At 42.4% G+C, this 22,060-nt stretch overlaps 2 protein-coding genes across 2 annotated transcripts in view; one reads left to right on the forward strand and one right to left on the reverse strand.

The window, feature by feature from the left end:
* cenpp (centromere protein P) overlaps positions 1-22,060 on the reverse strand; it is a 68,606-nt gene that overhangs the window by 23,506 nt on the left and 23,040 nt on the right. The window lies entirely within an intron of this gene.
* aspn (asporin (LRR class 1)) lies at positions 1,687-14,219 on the forward strand. Its single transcript, XM_086086144.1, has 8 exons — positions 1,687-1,977; positions 4,525-4,761; positions 4,853-4,965; positions 6,452-6,665; positions 8,603-8,713; positions 8,811-8,904; positions 9,817-9,955; positions 10,955-14,219. Exons 2-8 carry the CDS (start codon positions 4,548-4,550, stop codon positions 11,150-11,152), a joined length of 1,083 nt encoding a protein of 360 aa, XP_085942270.1. The 5' UTR covers positions 1,687-1,977; positions 4,525-4,547; the 3' UTR covers positions 11,153-14,219.

Consider the following 22,060-nt stretch of genomic DNA (forward strand, 5'->3'; position numbering starts at 1 on the left):
ATGACGGACGCCCCATTTTGGTGACGGACGCTCATTTTGCTGCACAATCGAGGAATGACGGATTGACGGTTCTATTTGAAATATTGACGGATTGACAATGACGGAAGTGTGTGCCGACCAGGGCTGCAACGGTTTCAGATTTTGTGTACGATTATTGTCGGAGAAAAAAAAAAAGCGGTTTTACAGTTTTTACGGTTATTCTTGTAGACATAAAAAAAAAAAAAAATCAACATTCTTTGAAAATGTTTATTTTTAACAACAATAAATAACTGAAAATACATTTTTAAAAAGTTGCTGCCTTTTAAAACACAGAAGATTAGACAGATGGCTCGTAGGGCACCTGGGCACTATGTATAACACGTGGACTCTTTTCTTTCACCTTTCAATTTCTTTCCATTTCAACCATACTTACAGGTGAAATGTTTGTCCGCAGCCGTTAAACTGGCGATTTTTGCAGTTTACCGCGACACTTGCAGGCATTTTGCAGCCATAATACGGATGCGGAGATACGTTTCTTGGGAGTCCCAAGATGGTGGCCCCGCAGCTTCAAAAATCTTGGCCTATGACCTCGCCAGCGGGCGGCTGTGGATGGGCGGCTCGTGGGAACTCTCCCCACGCGGCAGCAGGTCAGTGGTGACAGAGTGGCGGCGTGCTGGTGGTTCCCAGCGGCGGCGGCGACGTGGGCGACGGCGGCTCGGGCCTCCGCCTCGCTCGCTGCCGTCGCCTCGTTTTGGCCTCACCTTTCCCTACGTCCACTCAACCTGGTCCTGGACCAAGCCGGGCCGCGGCTGGCGCGGGGACGGCCACCGCCGGTGCCGGCGCGGCCGCCTCGGAACCCTACCCACAGCCGTCGGGTACACAACACTCCCCAGGCGGCGTTCAAAGCTGAGTCTGTGTTGTTGTGCGCCCGCTAAATGGGCCGTGTGGAAACAGAAGAGCTATGAACTATGCGGAATACCTCATTTTGCGCCGCATGTGAACGGAAATAACCGGTGTTGTTGAACTTGCCGTTTTAAAAACCACGGTTAATCGTAAAACCGGTTAATTGCTGCACCCCTCGTGCCGACTGTTGATATCGTCATTGTCATGTCATGTTTAGATTCTATTCAATTTGTTAGTATTTTACTTTTATAATATTGTGTTTTTATACAGCGAGTTGTCACTCCCACCACACACACCAGTGCCTACCTCGCTAACGCTTGTCCTGTTCTGTGCTGTGCCATCATATGTGCTGCTTGTTGTGTCTACCTCTTCCAATTGAGCTATTCCAAATAACGTTTATATGAACAGGAATTCCCGTTACGAAAAGGTGTAACGCGCGGGTCTTATTCGGGTTTCGAAAAACTCATATTAAAGCATATCTCGTTTTTCTGCACGTGTTTACAAGGCCTTTCAAAACCTGAATTTTGTAAACACTTTTTTAAATTGTAGAAATCGTGTGTGCTACTGCTGTTGTCAAAGCTTAACTTCCCCATGTTGGGCTACTAAAGGCTAAAAGGCTCACTCAATTTCATTCTAACTCATTAGGTAATTTTCTGTGTTTATCTAAACAACCGAAACAAAACAAATAGTTTCTAAGTGCGTTTGAAGGATTGCAGGAATGGCCCCCACGGGATCGTTTCGTTGACAATCTCAAGGCGGAAGGTGGAAGCAGGAGCGCCACCGCCAGCCCATTTAGTTCCGTGCGCTAACTAGCCTGGCAAGGCTTCAAAAGGGCAGCTCATATTCACAGATGCTGTGATGACAGAAAAGCTCTGGTGTCAGGGTGAGGACACCACAGCTTGCAGCAGTGGGGGTGTTTCTCAGAGATTTTTTTTTTTCCCCCCCTTCCCTCCTCGTTCCTGCTGCTGAAACAAGGGGGGATGCTGTTCTCTGTGCTGACTTTGTTTGCATCCCTCAGTCGCGTGTAGCTGAAAGTGCGCTTTTGCTGCTGTGCTCGCTGCCTTAAACGAGGACAAAAAGCCTCTGACGGATAAGGTAGGACAACTACAAGTATGGTTTTTCAATGACATTTTGAATTTTTTTATACTGAATTTCATTTCAAGTGGATGCAGACGTGGACTGAAAACTAGTAGCCTTTATTTGACAAGGTTTACGTGCAAACTAACTCAATCTACAACAGTATTACCGAGTTTGCAGTATGTAGATGAGATAAAAGAAACAGCTCCATAAGTTCTGAGCTCATTCAGGAGACGTAACAAGGAAATAATTTGCTATGACAGTAATTGGGTGGTGGTTGTGGTGGTCTTAAAGTTTTCCAAGTCCGAACACATCAAAGCGGACAAGAGCGGCTACTGAAACTGGACACATTATTAGGGTGGTTGAAGTGTTTAACGATGTCACAGACCCAAACAGCTTACACACACTTAAAGTCAACTTTTCATTTGATTTCTTCTCTTGGCTTGCTATCTTATGTTTAAAAAAAAAAAAAATCTCTACAGAATAGAACAATAGACAAGATGAAATCGCCATCAAATGAAATCAGGAAAGCGAGCCGGTCAGTTCTAATTCGTGTGAAAGTGTGTTTCTCAAACTATTGATTGATTGTACTGACTGATTCTGGACCCGCATTCTTATTTTGGATCAAACTTTCCTTGAATTTCTAAGACCATTTCAAAGATGTTCAAATTTGTATGTGGCGGCGGAAGGATTTGATTGATTGGTCCTTTTTTGAGCCCAGTGAATGAACATACAGCAAACATAAAGAAGTCCAAGAAAATGCAAACTAAAAATGACAGACTGTTTTGATGAGATTCTGGACTCTTGTACTTCTTTTAGTCCAAAATGTCCTTTGATTTTTCATTCTGAATTTTGCTGGTTTGTGACTGCATTTTATTGGAATTTTCCAACAATTTCCGAGATGTTCAAGTTCCAAGGATTGAGAGTATGTTGTGGTAGTGGAGGCTCGTGAAAGCCAATACAGGCTGGACTGGAGGCTGTTTTTTTTGTCCGTTTCTGGATTCTGGTTCTCCAGATTTTCTTCTGAACTTTCCATAAAAGTTTAAGATCTGAGGGACGCTGGCCTGCAAGCACCCTGCAAGAACAGTCCTACAGAACACTATGTGCAGTCACAGCAGGATAACGGAGGGTCGGCCTTTTTCCTGCTGCAGTAGCGGCATCGCATATTTGTGGCCAGACCCGACGCTCGGCAGACGGGCGGAGAATCCATCAAGATTAGCACAGACGCGGCGAGCAGGCAATATCAGCCTCTCAGCAGGCGGCGCGAGTGTTTAATAGACGGGGGTCGCATAAATCACCCCCGTGGCGAATAGGTAGGAGCATGGCAAAACATTTGTCTTGGCCGGGACCGCTCATTTCCAACTGAAGTCCTTAGACAAGCATGGAAACAATGACAACAGCGTTTGCTTGCTCTGATGCGGTCCTGACTGCAAAGCATCACGTTTTACTTTTCATGTATGACTTGGAAGTGTAATATTCAAACTAAACATCGCAGAGACGACTCGAGCTTCTAATCACTCGTCATAAACCAAATAAGAGTCCTCCGCCAAAGTTAACAAAAGCAGGGGGGGGGATGCTTTATTTGTTTGTCCGACCGCATGCGGCAGATTCCGCATGCCACGAACAAGGCAACAGAGGCGGGCGGATCGAGTCATATGACTTGATTTTTTATAGCCGGTGGGTTCGATTATCTCTAAAATGCTCATAGGCAAGACCCCACTTCATCTACAGTCTCTGTTCACCGTGCCCACCACCACCATCATCACTCTCCATTCAAGCAGCTTTATTAACGTCTCCGCTCCCAACGGACACATTTCGGTAATCTGTTCAATGTTTGCTTGGCTAAAACCTGCCCAAGACTCCATTTGACTTTGACTTGAACTTCTGAAGAAGCTCGTGCCGTGTTTTATTTGTGGCATTGTTTGGAACGTTGAACAACGGATTTAAGGATACTGTAGCTTTTATCTCATTGAATTTGTGGAATTGGTACAATCAATGACTGACGACGTCAAGGATTGATTATGTACGGTATCTCTTTTGCCGTTTCAGTTTTCCAGCGTTTCCTTATTTTTTGCTTTTTGGTTTGGGCCAAGAATTTTCATTTCATTGCATCCCTGGCGGCAGATTTAAGGATGACTTAGCTTGTAGCGTGTTGTATTTGTGCTGTTGTTAAATCATTTGTATGTAGTTTGTATCCGATTGACCTTTGAGCTGCGGATTTGAATGAGTAGCTTGTTTTGTTGTGAATTTGAGTTGTTGTTAAGATGCAAAAACTAATTATTCAGGCAATATGTAACTTATACGGGGTTGTATTTGTGGGAGGAAAACATGTGAACAGCAGCTTTCAGGATGACGTAGTTTATATTGGGTTGTCATGGTAACAAGTGCATAAACTTCCTTCAAAGTGAACAACTGCATTTTTGAGTGCATGGTGAATACAAAATGCAACTCAAATTTCAGGGAAAATGAACACAGGAACCGCTTCCCGCTGCTTTATTTTGCACTTGTGGCTAACCCTTCACAAGCAAACAGACTCATCAATCATGTTGTTTTCTTCCGGCTAAGCTAAGCGGTGGTCTGGCCGCACCATGAGGGTGGTCCTCCTGCTCTGTCTGCTGACGCTGGGCAGCAGCCACTACTACCAGCACGTCGACGTCATGGACATCATGAGAAACTACGACGTCATGATGGCCGATTCCGGGGATGACGACGACGACGATAATAACAACTACGACGATCCCTACGACAGCTGCCCGATGGGCTGCCATTGCACGCCCAGAGTGGTGCAGTGCTCCGATCAAGGTAAGACGAGAGCAATTAAGGACGGGGAGGAGCTACTGAAGCCTCAACCACTGAACTTGACCAAAAACACTTGATGTGATCACACCGACAGGTCTGATCAGCGTGCCGGCCAAGATTCCTAGTGACATCTTGATGGTTGACCTCCAAAACAACGACATCACCGAGATCAAGGAAAACGACTTCAAAGGCCTGGACAAGCTTTATGTGAGAGTGCGACACACAACGGCCAGGCTGGACGCTAATGAAAAAGATGTTCTTATTCAATGTATGCAAAGCTACTTGTCAGAAGTGGAAAATCCAGGTCCAGGAAGTAAAAACCCTGCCCCACTTAGGCTTTAGCCCCTCGTGCTAGCTAGACCCCTGCGTGCTTGTTTACCTGCTAGGGAGCTAGCTATCTAGCACGAGGGGCTAAAGGCAAACTGTGGCAGGGTTTTTTTATTTTCTGGACCTGGATTTGCCATCTCTGCGACTTGTACTAGTACGCTCTTTGTTCTCATTAGTAACTACATGTTAGTAGTGAGGCAAAAGGCTACACAACTGCCAGCTACTTGTTGTACTAATGACTTTATAACATCTAGATAACATCTCACGCTTAAATAGTAGTACTATTAGTACACAGATTTGGCCTCACTAGTAACGTGTAGTTGTATGTCTACTATCTAGTAATTCAAAATTGTAGTGAAGACGCATAGCATACTAGTACTCAATTCTAATGCTCAAACGGTTTGAGTATTGATTTGAAACAAAGCGACTCGTAAGACGCAATTGTTTGATTACCTTTTCCATAGAAACACAGCGTGGAAATATCAGGAAAAACACAAAGCCATCTGAAAAGTTGAGGCGGATCTGTCGGAAGAAAACCTAAATGAGTCACATCTCGTGTGGGAAAACACCTGGTAATATTTCAGCCTTGAGTCACGCCGATGCTATCAGTGCACACGTGTTCTGTTTATGGAGTGACTCGAGTAATTAGTAGTTCCACTCATTATCCGGCTCAGAAAAACAAACCACGGAGTCGAGACACAAGTGCCGTTTCCCTTCTTTTGTGTTTTCATTGGAATTGGACGCAAAATCGGACCGCTTTCAAAGTATGAGCATGGAGGGGAAACACGTCTGACAGACTCATTTGGATGGCTCGTGTTGTGGTTTGCATAGTTCAACTCAATCAACTCATCCCAGTGGCAAGCAATCAAGGATGCAGTCTGCCTGTAATCAGATGGGCTACTATAAACATAAGCACTATAAAAAAGATCCTAGTTGGAGAAAATTAGATGTGTGGCCACTCCAGAGGAAATGCTTTCAACACAAACGGATGCCGCAGTGAAACTGTATCAAAACTCGACAAGATGAAATCCATAGCAAAATTTTGAATTGACTGCAAACAACGTTTTATATGTCAGCAGAGTCTACGTTCTTCTTCATCTCTTATTTACAGTAGACTCCTTTTACAAAGGGCCCCCTAGTGTTCAGACTGAAACACCACTGAAATGACAACATTTCACACAGGTCGCGGGAGGTCAGAGGTCAGAATCATCAAAAAGCCCAAAACGGGTCACAATACTCCCTCGTGGCCAAGGAAGATGAAAAAAAAAACCTGGCCTGGATGTTGAGTGTCTAAAGGGCTGCACTGTATAGTCAAGCATTAGTTTTTCGTTCTTTTTGATTGGTCGATGGAATGTGTTTTCTCCAGGGCCTGTTCCTGATCAACAATCGCATCTCAAAGATCCACCCGCGGGCCTTCAAGAACATGAACCGCCTGCGTCTGCTCTACCTTTCCTACAACTTCCTGACGGAGATCCCGGCCAATCTGCCACCCAACATCATTGAGCTGCGCTTCCACGAAAACAAAATCAACAAGATACAAACGGATGCTTTCAAAGGCCTCAAGAAGCTCCATGTGCTCGGTATGGACACACAATTGAAACACGTCATTGTTCTGATTTTCACAAAGCAGGAAACCGGACCAAATTCATTGTGTCAATACCTTTTGAACAGTAAAGCAAGCAAGTACTTGTTGCAGCTCTGATATACGGCCGCAGAAAAATTCCCGGGTCATCCGAGTCCTCATATTGAGTGTCTGTGCCGTTCATACAAGAACTCTGGCATGGTGAATAGGCGAAAAAATGCCTCAGATCATAATTCAATGGAGAGCGTTTTTCCAAAGGCTTTTGCAGGATGGTTTGTTTTCAGCTGAGATGATAAATTGAAAAGGGAAAGAAAAGCACAAGCATAAAATGACTTGTGTTAAAGCATCAAAAGCAGATGCGCATTGTGTATTTTTTGGTGTAGTGCGCACAAACCTGGCAAGCCACCAGTATGCGATCATGCCGAGTGCTGAGGCCGCCTCATAAAGAACATATCATGGAAAGAGCTCGAAGTTTATGAGCATACGGATTATGTCTTTGATCAAATGGCAACAAGATTTGTTTTGGACACACCACGAACGTGAACCACATTAAACTGAAGAACTCAGCAAAGTTCTTCACAGGTTAGCTAACAGATAGCTGGTCAAACATGAATGATCTTTTTCTAGTCGCTTAAAGACAATGCGGCAACTGGTTTGGGACCAACCGTTACAAAACTAAAGAGGATTCTTAATATGTTAGTACAGCGAACTGGCACAACTTTTGTACAACACAAATTGTGAGTTCCAAGTGGTTAAAGTGAAAAATATGCTTAGACTGAGGAAGACTGTACAATTTGACAGGAAAAAATAACATAAATAAATAAATAATCAAAATCAGTTTGATTATTGAAATTGCGATTAATAAACGATGATTCACTGATTTCAAAACATGGCATTCATTCAACTATCAAAACTTAACTTTAAATACGATATATATTGAAACTTGAAAAGCTAAATTTGTAACTAGTAAAATAATAATGTGTGAACTCATTCACTCCCAGCCATTTTCACTGAAGCAACCCCCTTCGCTCCAGACCGCTTTACTGGATTTTGACCCATCGTGATAATATCGTATTGTGACATTTGGTTATGGTTACATCCCTATTATTCACAAATCTGTTTAAAAGAGTGGGAAAAAGAGCTTGTTGCAACATGGCCCTGGCTAATCTCTTATACTCTGCTGCCACCTGCTGGCCGTTTTTTGTATCAACTACCATTGCTTTAAGCGACCTCTTCATGTCAGAGGCTGTATCAAAGCATTCTGTATGCTCTAGTATAAAAAAATATATGTAAATGTAGAAATACGTCTTTGGGAGTGAAGGACAACACATTAAAAAGCGTAATTATATGTTTTGGGGTTTTAATAAGTTAAAATAACAACAAAAAACTATTGAATAAAATACCTGCTGTGCACAGCTGGCGATATATTGTACATTGCGATAAAAATGATAGAAAAAGTAAAGTTGCGATTGTACTTTATTAATATGACTCATTATTCACAGCCTGTCATTAAATCCCTCTTGGATCTGTAATGCTGCTGTTGTGTTTTTAGTTTTACAGTAAATCAACAACTAAACTACGACTAAACTATGTCAGGCTTGCTGCAAGCGAATTAATTATGATGTTTTTGCTTTTATTTTTAATGTTGTTTTTAAGATTGTGAGACGCTAAATCAAAATCACAATTACGTTTCGATGAATTGCCCTACATGATTTATGATTTGCTCAACTCAAGTCATCACGTGACTCGCGTGATGTTTAGAGTGGACTCGACTTGACTGGCTTGATTTTCGCCACAGGAAATTGGGACGCGACTTGAAGGTTAAGACTTGTCAACATTTGGGGAGTGAAATGAGGACGTGCCAAAGGCACCTTGTGGTTGTTTTGACTCATTTGTGACTTCCTCCCTCCCGCCCTCCCACCTGCGCTCAAACAGAACTGGGCGTCAACCCGCTGGCCAACAGCGGCATCGAGCTGGGAGCCTTCAACGGCCTGACCACGCTCTACGTGGGAATGTCCGAGAGCAAGTTGACGGCCGTGCCCAAAGGTGCCGCCCCAACCAACCAACCGCCGCCGCCGATGATCCAAACTAATAAACGCTTGACTTGCATTCCTCTCGCTATGTTGTTTCTTTGCCCCGTCAGATCTGCCCTCCTCCATCACAGAGCTCAACCTGGAGTACAACAAGATCTTTAAGGTGGAAGTGGAAGACTTCATCAGATATAAAAATCTGCAGAGGTGAACAGTTTTTCTCCAAAATAATTTGTATAATACAACAAATACAATGGCTTGCACTAAAAGCAAATACAAGACAAATACAAACTGTCACGGTTGACCTCTAACTTAAATAAATTCCCCCAGAGGAAGTATGTCATTTAAAATAATCCAATCCAGACTGTTGGCATCATAAACCCTTTAATAACTCTACCGGCAAACATTTTTTCGAAAGAGTTTTCAGCTGTAAAATGAAAAAATAAAATAAAAAATAAACCACTCACTCTATTCAGCCACAATGACACAATTGTTGCGGATGTTTCCCCCCCCCTCTCAAACTAAATTTGATATACTGCCTGTAGTTTAAAGCCCATGAAAAAATAATTTAAATACAAATATTTGTATTTAATTAATTGATTTGTGATTTAATTTGAAGTATATTATGTCTTTCACATGCTAAATGTTGAATTATACATTTTCATCATTACGTCTAATTAAATATTGAAATTCAATAATCATTTATTTCATGACCTACTCAAATTATTAAACTTTATTTTTTTAAATATAAATTTAAATTTCAGATTTTTATATTTATTATAGCATATATATATATATATATATATATATATATAAATGTAATAAAAATTTTTTTTTATATTCATTTATTTATTTATGCATATTCTATTTAAAGGCATTTTTATTAAATTATGCATTTATTTAAATTTACAATTTATTTAAATTTTTTAAATGTATTTTTCTGACTTTTATTTACTACATATGAATTTTTATTATGTAATGACATCTGTATTTCTTTATTTAAGGACTTATTTAATTTTCTGAAAATGTAGCTGAATACAGTTTGCTGAATGCAAGATAGGAAAAAAAAAACCTCTCAAAATGGGTCAGTTTGGCAAAGTTGACGTGACCTTGTGTTAGGTTGAGCCTGAGCTTCAACCAAATCCGCTTTGTGGAGAACGGCAGTCTGGCCAAGCTGCCCAACATCCGCGAGATCCACCTGGACAACAACAGTCTCAAAAAAATCCCGGCGGGACTCAGCTCCCTACGCTACCTCCAGGTGACCCGTCGCACACGCACGCACGGATGTGGGTAGGGGCTGGGCTGGGCTGGGATGGCCCGGAGGGGGTAACGGAGTCGACCATTCCGAAATAGGTTAGGAAATAGCATCAGCCACATTCACGCAGAATTCTCAGTGCATCAGAGGAATAATGCTGCAGCCGGCATTTTTTGGGCTATTGTATCACTTTTAGACATTGCCGCATCCCAAATGTGCCTTCACACAGCCGTTGCGGTTTGAACCCGTTCAGATAAGTCCATGCAAAGGACGACGGTGATTGCTTTCAACGCAAACGGTCGTGGCCAGTAAAGGTGAAACAATTCATCGACAATTAAGCGATTACCAAATTAATCAACAATTAAACGTTTAGAGCATTTTTTTTCTTACAAAAAATTGACCAAATCCTCTGATTTCAACCTTTCAAGATGAAATATTCTCCAATTTCTGTAATCCTCATAGAACAAGAATCATTTTTCATTTGCTAACGTCTGCTTTTAAACAGTCAAGTAAAAAGTAAAAATGAATGCAAAAATTAAATTAAATTTTAAGAACATTTTGCATGAAAAAAGCAATGCTAAATGAATGCACGCTAAAACAAATCAACGAGGGGTTGTAAGAATATTTTCCACCAAAATTGGTGGAAGGCCAAACACAATTTAGCACTCTGAAGGCCTCCTGCCTTTTTTCTTTGCGTTCTTTAGAAGCTCTTCCTGTCAACGACCAACTCCTGCGTCGTCTTAAAAGTCTCTTGCGTTGAGCCATGACACCCTTGAAAAAACAAGCAACTGTAAAAGTCTTCCTTGTAAGAACAAATATTATTGCGGCAGTTTGCGCCAAAAAGGATGTCGAACTTTCCAGTTTGTAAGCTGCAAAAAACTGCAGTCATCTTTTTTTCCCCCACTCGGGGATGAATTTCCCACTCAGACACTTAAGTGATTGCAAACATTTTCCCCAAATCTCCGTCTGTCTGTCTGTCTGTCTGTCTGTCTGTCTGTCCAGGTGATTTTCCTCCACGCCAACAAAATCACCAGCGTGGGCGTCAACGACTTCTGCCCCATCCGATTCGGCGAGAAAAAGAACTTGTACAACGGCATCAGCCTGTTTGCTAACCCCGTCAAGTACTGGGACATCCACCCCGCCACCTTTCGATGCGTGGGCGGACGACGGGGCGTTCAGCTCGGAAACTTCCGCAAGTGATGGACAGCGAGTGTCTGTCAAACAGGGGAGAGCCGGAAATAATCCCGACTTGATCCAAAGTCTCACAGTCGCAAACGGATGTGAAAATTTCACATCACGATTTAAAGTGAGCAAAATTATCCCGATAACGCTGGTCAACCATTTTTTTTGTGGAATTGTTTTGGGGTCATTTGGGGCCGCTGAGTCTGGAAATGACATCTGTTTCTTTGAATTAGCTCTAGTTTTGGAGATATTGCTATTTTTGACAATGAATTGATTGATCATTAACTCACTTGCTCCCAACAACGTACAAATACGTTCTATTTTCAATATTACCAATGTCTCAAAAACGTATTCATACATGTGTTTGTTTTTATGCTAGAGCACACAGAAGGCTTTGATGCAGCCTCTGAACTGAAGAGAATTCTTGAAGCAATGGTAGTTATTACAAAAACGGCCAGCAGATGGCAGCAGAGTATACGACATCAACCAGGGCCATGTTGCAAAAAAAGCTGTTATCCCCACAGTTTTAAACAGATTTGTGAATAATGATAAACTTAGCAATATTCTAATGTTTATTGCTGCAAAACGGAGACAGAGAGAAACATACCTTTTTTTTCCTGATGAAAAAAGAAACTAATCTTTCTTTTGGTATATTCCATGTTTTTATAGCAATAGAACAGAATATTCTGCAGGCCTAGCAAAATCAGTCCAAATCCAGTAAAACAGCTGGGAGCAAAGGAGGTTGCTTCAGTAAAAATGGCTGGGAGTGAATGAGTAATTTGACAGTTTATGAAATGTACTTTGATTGTTAGTAAAAGTAGGGCTTGTGCTTGACTATTTTTGCAAATTTTTTACTGCTAATATTGACTTGTAATTTTCTGAATTTTTGCTTCATTTTGACATGAAACATGATTTGCATATAAAAGAGACTTTTATTTAAATTTTATTTTTTTAGCACTTTCTTAAAACCAAAATATGTCTCCAAAACTAGAACCAATTTGGAAAAAAATCAATGTCATTTTCGGATTCAGCGACATCAAAATACCTGAAAAGTCTTGAAAACTTTCTTGGCACCAAAATGTGTGTTGACCAGTGAAATCAGTCATTTACACTTTTGCTAAACAAAAAATATATATAATAATAATAATTCACACGTACAAGCACCAGAAGCATTCCAAAGGTGACGTTACAGAGAGTTTGTGCATGTACACATGCACGTCGGGTGCATTAGGAAAAAATTAATAAATCTGTAAGTAAGCCATTTATTTGAAGGATAATGTTGTAAGGCGACTTTGACATTAAAATGATTTGGGATCAAAGGTTGTGCTATATTTATGGTTTAAACTATTAATATAGGCAATCAAAAAGCTTTTTGGGGGGAATTACTTGCATTTTTTTCCTATTTGCTTCTTTGCAGTCGTACATTTTTTGGTGGTGACAAGTTTTGACGCGTTTTCCGCTGGTCACGGCGAATTTTTTCCTGCATTCTCAGCCAACCAACCAGCCGTTGTTTATCTTCAATTAATTCCTCATCCGCAGTCCTGGAGAACGTTAATTGGCGAACACTTATGACCCCGTCTTTCCATTAGGTGAAGAAATGTCCCTTTTGTAGCACCAAAACGGTCTTCTTCTATGGTGTACGTCTTCTCTGAAGGGAGAAGCCAAAAGACAACTGCTACTCTCACAAGTCAGGTTTCCATCCAATTGTTTTGAATTTTTAAGGCAAATTTACTGAAAATGCGCAAAACGGACATGCGACTTCTGCCCGTTTCCATCTGTTGTTCTTTTGCGAATTTATTGAGAGGGGACGCCGCTACTGTAGGTGGCGCTATACACCATAGAGATGTGATCCACCAGTAATTTAAAAGAAGAAGAAGACCAGGAAGCGGAGTTTGCTTTTGTAATTGTTGATAAACCGCCAACGTTTCTCTGCGGTTTTCCACTTAAAATTGCATTAATATTTGCTTCCTTAATTAATTCCAAAAATATTTCTGTTTGGTCGTCCCCCCAAACATACCTGACTTTATCGTCCGACATTGCTTTGGGACTACAAACGTATGTGTGACGTAATATCCGGTCAAAAACGTGCGACGTTTCCATAGCCAAAATTTGCATTTTCCTTTTTTCGATACGCTTCAAAATGCACCCCCTCCAAGCGTAACAACTTTTTTGCAAATTTTGGGGCCTTTTTTGAATTTCTAGCGTTTCCATTCAGTGTTATTTTCGCATTTCTTGAAAATTAAAATTAAAATGGACGGATGGAAACCCAACTACAGATGCCAAATATGGTCAAGACGAGAATTTTTTAAATTAAAGAAAAATGCTTGTCGGAAATTTGATCAGTTTATATCAAATTGGAGAATATGAAAGACAATTACTTGGACAGATATGGTTGCGATGATAAAAATCTCATGGTTTATTAGTTCAGGGGGTCCTCAGTTTACTACATGCTGTTTATGACCTGACGTATGGTCGTAAACTGGGGACCCCTCTAATAGGGCAACTTTGTGGCGTTTACAACATTCGCTAACTACTCAACTACAAACTGGACTGCTTTATGTAACTTTGTATGATTAAAAATACGCTCTGTGACCTTCGTCCTAACGGCCAACAGAATTTCCTGTTTTTATCCTTTTCTTACGAGTACATTCTATTTCTCTTTCATGTCATTGGGGGCCAGCATTGTGAAGACGAAATCTTGTGTTCGGAACAAGCGTTCTTTCCAGCAAATGTCTGTTCTTCTTGATATTGGCCAGATTCAGTGCAATAATATGGAACTCCAAAGCCCAATCTTTTCTTCTTCTTTTTTTGTCCTGAAATGTTTTATACGCATGTGGAGGACTTTACCAGATGTTGTCCTTGTCATAAAAGCAAAAAACAAAAAAAGTGTCCTCAGCAGGGCTGTGGAAGAACAAATTGTCAAAAATGTCTCCAGGTTGAACTCCAATCCGACTCGCGTCACGGATTTGCATTAAAGCGATAATTGCATGAGATTTTTAGGCATGTATTGCAGTATGTCATCTCCTCGAATGGTGCTATATTTATTGCGTATGTTTTCAAATAAAACTGGAACACCTGCCCACTATTCTTTTCTGCTGTCAGTGGAGTTCTTAGCATAGGGGTGTCAAACATACGGCACTTGCACCCGAACTGCCGAGGGCTTGTCCAATCTGACCGGCCGAGATAGAGAGCCTATGAACTGCAGTTTTTTCACACACAAAAAGTAACTGTTGTAGACTTTGATTTGGTCTGTTGGAACCATTATATGATTTTTTTTCATGCCTGTCACAAAAAAACTGGAGGAATCATACTTAAAAAAAATAAAAAAATAAAAAAATTAAAAAAAAATCCCCCAAAATTGGAATAGATCAATGGATGCATTGACAGGCTTGAAAAGCCCTAGTAGAGATTAGGGGTGCAGCTATTAACCGGTTTTACGATTAACCGTGGTTTTTAAACGTCAGGAAGCCGTTCAACAACAGCGGTTATTTCCGCTCACAACAGTCCATCAGTTTAAACTCACGTGTGGCGCGCAATGCGCCATGCGGCACAATTCGTAGCTCTTCTGTTTCCACACGGCCCATTTAGCGGGCGCACAACAACACAGGGCTCCGCCTTACTGGATAGGCCTGAGGCTGAGACTCTTGAAGCTGTGGGGACGCCATCTTGGGACTCCCAAGAAACGTACCTCGGCATACGCATTTGGCTGCGAAATGCGAAATGTGTAGCGGTAAACTGCACAAATCGCCAGTTTAAAGGCTGTGGACGAACATTTCGCCTGTAAGTGTGATTGAAATGGAAAGAAATTGAAAGGTGAAAGAAAAAGATGATTTTTTTTTTTTTTTAAAGATGAAAGAAAAAGAGGGTACATACCGCACAGTTGTTATACATAATGTCCAGGCCCATATTTTATATTTTATTATTCCGTTATTTTCACTTTGTTAAAATAAAGCTAAAGTCAAAGACAATTTGAGCTTTTCAAGTACTGAAACTATAATATTTAATTGTTTACTCATTTGTGTGCTCTATTTGTTTTTAAAAGGCAGCAACTTTTTCTCCAGTTATTTATTGTTGTTAAAAAGAAGACATTTTCAAAGAATGCTGATATGATATATTTTTTTTGTCTATAAGAATAACCGTAAAACCGTGGTTTCTTTCTCAGACGATAATCGTACACCAAAATCTGAAACCGTTGCACCTCCAGTAGAGATGAACAAATGGTTGGAGAGATATCGTTATGAAAGATCTCCCTCAAAATGACGCCTCAAGTTAGACGTGATGATGTTCGTTCACAGTCAATGTTGTTGGTACATGGATATTAAACAGTGAACTTCTGGACTTAAGGTCAGAACTTTGCTGCTAACCAAAACAGCAGCACCAACAGTCCTCTGGATGAATGAAAGAGTGGGATTTTAGCGTTTCTTTCTTTGAACTCTACTTTGCATAATCTTAACCCCCCCCCCCCCCAGCCCTCTTGCCATTACTTGCCTGTTCAAGGCAGCACACTGGTGCTGAATGTAATTAGAATTGGAAGTAATGCTGAATCCTGAAGTAACACCCCCCTCTGCTGGTCAGAGGCAACTAGTGAAGACTTGACTGACACAATATCCGTTTTGCCGACGTTTAGCTCAATGCACGTTGCCGTCATTGCCTTTGAAATATCTTCCATCCATCCATTACGAGTAGTGCTAAATGTCAACTAGTAAACCAGAGCTTAGGCTGACCGAAGGCCGGCTAATGTCCTTCTACAGCTGATTATCTATGAGATGACATGACTGTATTGGAAAAAAAAAATAGATAAAACAAAAAAGCTGGAAATGAAGACTTTCCTTGTTCCTCAATCAACCAGCAGATGTCAGTGCACACTAAAACTTCTGGCCTGCATGGTTCATAAATATTGTACACTTGGCTGTTAAGACTATTAAGATTTTTCATAAGCAACATTTTATTTGATCGTTTTCACTATGTAGGACAAGAGAAGAACTGCTGATTGCTGACTTGGTAAGTCTTTGGGATAGACAAGCAATAGACAAGATCTTTCTTTGGTCATCACATTACCAATGATTATACATCCTACAACTGGAGAATTTCTTGTACTGTTTAATTTCATTTACTAGCAAAGAACTGAATGAGGCGTTTGGGCGTTTGGGGTTTGGGCGATTGGGGTTTGGGCGATTGGGGTTTGGGCGTTTGGGGTTTGGGCGTTTGGGGTTTGGGCGATTGGGGTTTGGGCGATTGGGGTTTGGGCGATTGGGGTTGAGGCGATTGGGGTTGAGGCGATTGGGGTTTGGGCGATTGGGGTTTGGGCGATTGGGGTTTGGGCGATTGGGGTTTGGGGTTTAGGCGTTTGGGCGATTGGGGTTTGGGCGTTTGGGGTTTAGGCGATTGGGGTTTGGGCGATTGGGGTTTGGGCGATTGGGGTTTGGGCGTTTGGGGTTTAGGCGTTTGGGGTTTGGGCGTTTGGGGTTTGGGCGTTTGGGGTTTAGGCGTTTGGGGTTTGGGGTTTAGGCGTTTGGGCGATTGGGCGATTGGGGTTTGGGCGTTTGGGGTTTGGGCGTTTGGGGTTTGGGCGTTTGGGGTTTAGGCGTTTGGGGTTTAGGCGATTGGGGTTTGGGCGATTGGGGTTTGGGCGATTGGGGTTTGGGCGATTGGGGTTTAGGCGATTGGGGTTTGGGGGTTTAGGCGATTGGGGTTTAGGCGATTGGGGTTTAGGCGATTGGGGTTTGGGCGATTGGGGTTTGGGCGATTGGGGTTTGGGTGATTGGGGTTTAGGCGATTGGGGTTTAGGCGATTGGGGTTTGGGGGTTTAGGCGATTGGGGTTTAGGCGTTTGGGGTTTAGGCGATTGGGGTTTAGGCGATTGGGGTTTGGGCGTTTGGGGTTTGGGCGATTGGGGTTTGGGCGATTGGGGTTTGGGCGATTGGGGTTTGGGCGATTGGGGTTTGGGCGTTTGGGGTTTAGGCGATTGGGGTTTGGGCGATTGGGGTTTGGGCGTTTGGGGTTTGGGCGATTGGGGTTTAGGCGATTGGGGTTTGGGCGTTTGGGGTTTAGGCGTTTGGGATTTAGGCGTTTGGGCGTTTGGGGTTTGGGCGTTTGGGGTTTAGGCGTTTGGGGTTTGGGCGTTTGGGGTTTAGGCGTTTGGGATTTAGGCGTTTGGGGTTTAGGCGTTTGGGATTTAGGCGTTTTAGGCGTTTGGGCGTTTGGGGTTTAGGCGTTTGGGGTTTGGGCGTTTGGGGTTTAGGCGTTTGGGGTTTAGGCGTTTGGGGTTTGGGCGTTTGGGGTTTGGGGTTTGGGCGATTGGGGTTTAGGCGATTGGGGTTTGGGCGTTTGGGATTTAGGCGTTTGGGCGTTTGGGGTTTGGGCGTTTGGGGTTTGGGCGATTGGGGTTTGGGCGATTGGGGTTTGGGCGTTTGGGGTTTAGGCGATTGGGGTTTAGGCGATTGGGGTTTGGGCGTTTGGGGTTTGGGCGATTGGGGTTTAGGCGATTGGGGTTTGGGGTTTAGGCGTTTGGGATTTAGGCGTTTGGGGTTTGGGCGTTTGGGGTTTAGGCGTTTGGGGTTTGGGCGTTTGGGGTTTAGGCGTTTGGGATTTAGGCGTTTTAGGCGTTTGGGCGTTTGGGGTTTAGGCGTTTGGGGTTTAGGCGTTTGGGGTTTGGGCGTTTGGGGTTTAGGCGTTTGGGGTTTAGGCGTTTGGGGTTTGGGCGTTTGGGGTTTGGGCGATTGGGGTTTAGGCGATTGGGGTTTGGGCGTTTGGGGTTTAGGCGTTTGGGATTTAGGCGTTTGGGCGTTTGGGGTTTGGGCGTTTGGGGTTTAGGCGATTGGGGTTTAGGCGATTGGGGTTTAGGCGTTTGGGGTTTGGGCGTTTGGGGTTTAGGCGTTTGGGGTTTGGGCGTTTGGGGTTTAGGGTTTGGGCGTTTGGGGTTTGGGCGTTTGGGGTTTGGGTGTTTGGGGTTTGGGGTTTGGGTGTTTGGGGTTTAGGCGTTTGGGATTTAGGCGTTTTAGGCGTTTGGGGTTTGGGCGTTTGGGGTTTAGGCGTTTGGGCGATTGGGGTTTAGGCGTTTGGGGTTTTGGGCGATTGGGGTTTAGGCGTTTGGGGTTTGGGCGTTTGGGGTTTAGGCGTTTGGGGTTTTGGGCGTTTGGGCGATTGGGGTTTAGGCGTTTGGGGTTTGGGCGTTTGGGGTTTAGGCGATTGGGGTTTAGGCGATTGGGGTTTGGGCGTTTGGGGTTTAGGCGTTTGGGGTTTAGGCGTTTGGGGTTTAGGCGTTTGGGGTTTAGGCGTTTGGGATGCTGATGTTTTCCAGTGTGAAAGGGAAGACATTGGCAAAGATTCAACTTATGAGGACTTATGAGGCTTTCATCAGACCTGAGCGTGTACCGTTTACTGTACGAGTAAATCACCAGCAACATAACAGCCACACAATAATGATTGGTAGCTGCAGTGTTCGGACCCGACGTTTCAGGTTGTTGCCGTTCCACTTTAGGCATCAATAGCGTGCGTTTCGAAGCAGAAACTCGTACCAAAAATTAATCCGAGGGCCATGCACGACCTGTGGGGCGCATCCAATCATTCCTGACCGGAAATTGCCCCGGACTTGAAATTGCCCCCCGATTCAGAAGCGAGCTGACCTGGAATCGGGGTAGAAAGGTGCATCATTTTTCTGGTTATTAGCCATTTCACAGCCGTAAGTGAGATGAAGGCTTGCGAAGTGTGGACTTTTGGGGAGGTAACAGGCGAGCTGCAGGAAACATATGGAAGAGATCTCCCACTTGGCCAGACCTACCTCCTGCCACGTCTCACACACGCACACACACACGCAAATGAATACACGTGTATGAGCATACACACAAACACACGCATACATGTTAAAGAGAAGGACATGTTCGCAACTAAACGCCTTGAGAGAGGTAAACAAAGTCGTAAGAGCGCAACAAGAAAGATGAGTCGCAATCAAACAAACGACTGATGTGGTTTTCGGACCTTAGCTGACATTGGTCTGAAGGGGTGGGGGGGGGGGGGGGGGGGCTTAAAATTGCCGTTTTGTCATCTCCGTCGATTACTGTACGTAGGTTTCTCTGCTTTTCAAATGTTTTCAAATGAGCTTTACCGCTTCAGTTTGTAATGATCAGTATTACGTATCTCGTATCTCTGAGACAAGCGGTCGTCACCAACCTAATGTGTTAGCAACAGCAAACAAACAAAGAAAAAGATGCAAACCGTAGAAGAAGACAAACAAAAACGACAACAAAGCCTTTGAAATTACGCAACCACATACGTAAAAAGCTTGGCGGGCCACCAGGCATATAAAGCACTGGGGGGAACACTGAAAGGACCGAAACACATTTTCTCACAAGCGTTTGAGATTGAAGTTTTTGTTTTGTTTTTCCACTTAAGATAAGGCTTATCACGGCTGTTTATTTTTATTTCATTTCTCAAAGATTTGTTTCTGATTGAGTTGGACAGATAAACAGAGTTTGTAGACTTTATATATGCACTGTAGGTGATTTTTTGGGTTTTTTTTGAGTGGTGAAATTCTTGATCCTGACACTACCTTACAACCTGTAAAAATAGCGGGTCAACAAAAGCCACACGAAGGAAAGAAGTCTTTCCCAGAAAGCGTGAAAGAGTCTAAGGAATCATGAAGTAGCCATGAAGGCATCCTCTGTCAGAGCATAATACTCGCTTGATTAAGAGCAGACTTAGTTTGAATTCCTTAAGCTCGCTGGAAAGCCTGCACTCAAATAATCCCTTTCCCAAAAAAAGAGAAAAAATTCCATCACAGATTTGTGGCTCCTCTGAAAAGATCCATGAAAAAATGGACTACCAGTACGGCGATCCTTATAAGCTCTTTGAAAGCCATCCGGGATTGTGACTTTTTTTGGAGACTTTGATGAATCGAAAGGTGCACTGGGGGGAAAAAACAAACAAAAATCGGACTTAGTGGAGGAATAAAGGCGTCCTGTGTTATTTTAACCTGCGATGACCTTTGATTACAGCAGAAGTCTGGAAGAAGCTTTTGGGGAGCACGCATTGCCAGCGTGTTTGAAGCGAGGCGCAATGGTAGAGTCATTAGAGGGCCGAGGGCTACCTTTACTTTGGCCCCCAAAAAAATAATCCCCATCAATCACTTCACAAGCCGCCGAAAACTAGAAATGCACGATCATGGACAACACCAACGCATCCAACTGGACCGCTCAAAGGCGAGCGAGCGCGGCTGACCTACTTCGAGATAACGCGAAACTCATCAAAACTGACTAAGTGATGTCATTTAGACTAGAAAGGAAATAAATGACAATTTCAAATCACGATTATCAGACAAGAGTGACCCAATGGAGTTTTTGGAACACCAGCTGGGTGATTTTTTTTGTTGTTGCTTTGACTTGCAAGCAAACATTTCTGAGACAAGCGCGAGTTGGCAGAAAAATCAACTAAAGACAGGAGTGAGCAATTCTTCAAAAAAAGAACCATAATATATTCTTGATCCGAGGAACAACTAATATTGCTGCGGCTTACTGAGGAGGGACTCAACTCCACTCGAAGACCAACTACTCCTTCATGTATATTCATATTTTACCATCTAGGGCTGAGTGGCGATTCTAATTTCTTCCATCGACTCAATTTCGATTCACAGTTCAGTTCAATTCCGATTTTTCCGATTCGATTCAATTCACTTCAATCCAATATTGGTTAATTATGCCACATCAATTCTTCTTAAATGTCAAGGACATGATAAAAACTCCACAAATATTAAATTCCAAAGTAAACTTTGCGGAGGCAGTAACTGGTCAAATGATTTAGTTTATTAATGAAAGTAACACGTTATAATCAGTTAAGTGTTACACAAACATTGACATCAGCAAGGATGAGATGAAAATATTTTCATCTAATTCAATAATTGTAAATATAAATGAAAAAGATTCTCAAATGTCCTTAATGTAAGAAAATACTTTACGAAAACAGTAAGATACAAACAAAGAATTTGGTCTTTAAAATTCTATTTTCTTAAATTATATTATGGGGGAAAAAATATATATTTAATAAAATAATCAATTCATGGTTTTAGAAATCGATATCGGGCTTGACAAGGAAAATCAATTCGATATCGATTTTTTAAAATCATCGGTAAATTGTTGATTTGGTGCTTGTTTATAGTTGTACTCATCCTTTCTGAGCACCCGAGTAGACAATTGATAAGTTGTTTTCTTTTTGCCTTTTGTGAATCATACCAGGAAGTACATTAGGTTGTAAAATGGTTGCCAATTTACAAATGCTTCCCGCTGTCAGCTACATTCAGAGCAGATGTGGCGATGGCGAGGACTACCATTCGAACCTGACCCACAGTGTGCGTTGCTTATACAAACGAGCTAACGCTCCTCACTTCTTTTAGCGTAGGTATAGACCTAGCTATCGATGTCAACGGCTAGCATGTAGCTACGCTATATGTCGGATAACGCGGCCGGCAGTTTGTCAATTACTAATGCGTTTAATTGGACAGTATATATAAGCACTTGACAACCAACTGCACACATGAATAAATAAATACTATATGACACTACGCATACTATATATGCAAATGTGAAGAAAAAGTAGCGTATAATGCAACGAAACCAAACTGTACATCAGTGAGGAGGACTTACTGTAAGTGACGTAATCCACCTTTAATGCTACCACTCACGTCACAATTTTACAAAATAATAGACAAAAACGCAGTGTAACAATATTTGTCATGTATTTGGGATGAATGGCATTGTTGGTACTAAAGCAAGAAACTGTTACTTAATGATATAATAATGTGACAAAAATATTTTTGGAAACTATAAATCCAAAAATGATGAAGACGTCCATCCGTACTTCTACTGTAAACGTATTTTGTTGTTGAAATGAGATGTCAAATATCCCAAAGAGCTGCACGTGAAATCCTCTCATCGGC

The sequence above is a fragment of the Leptonotus elevatus genome, chromosome 10 (genome assembly GCF_054856555.1).
Source record: "Leptonotus elevatus isolate MCC_2025b chromosome 10, RoL_Lele_1.0, whole genome shotgun sequence".
In the NCBI taxonomy this organism is placed as follows: Eukaryota; Metazoa; Chordata; class Actinopteri; order Syngnathiformes; family Syngnathidae; genus Leptonotus; species Leptonotus elevatus.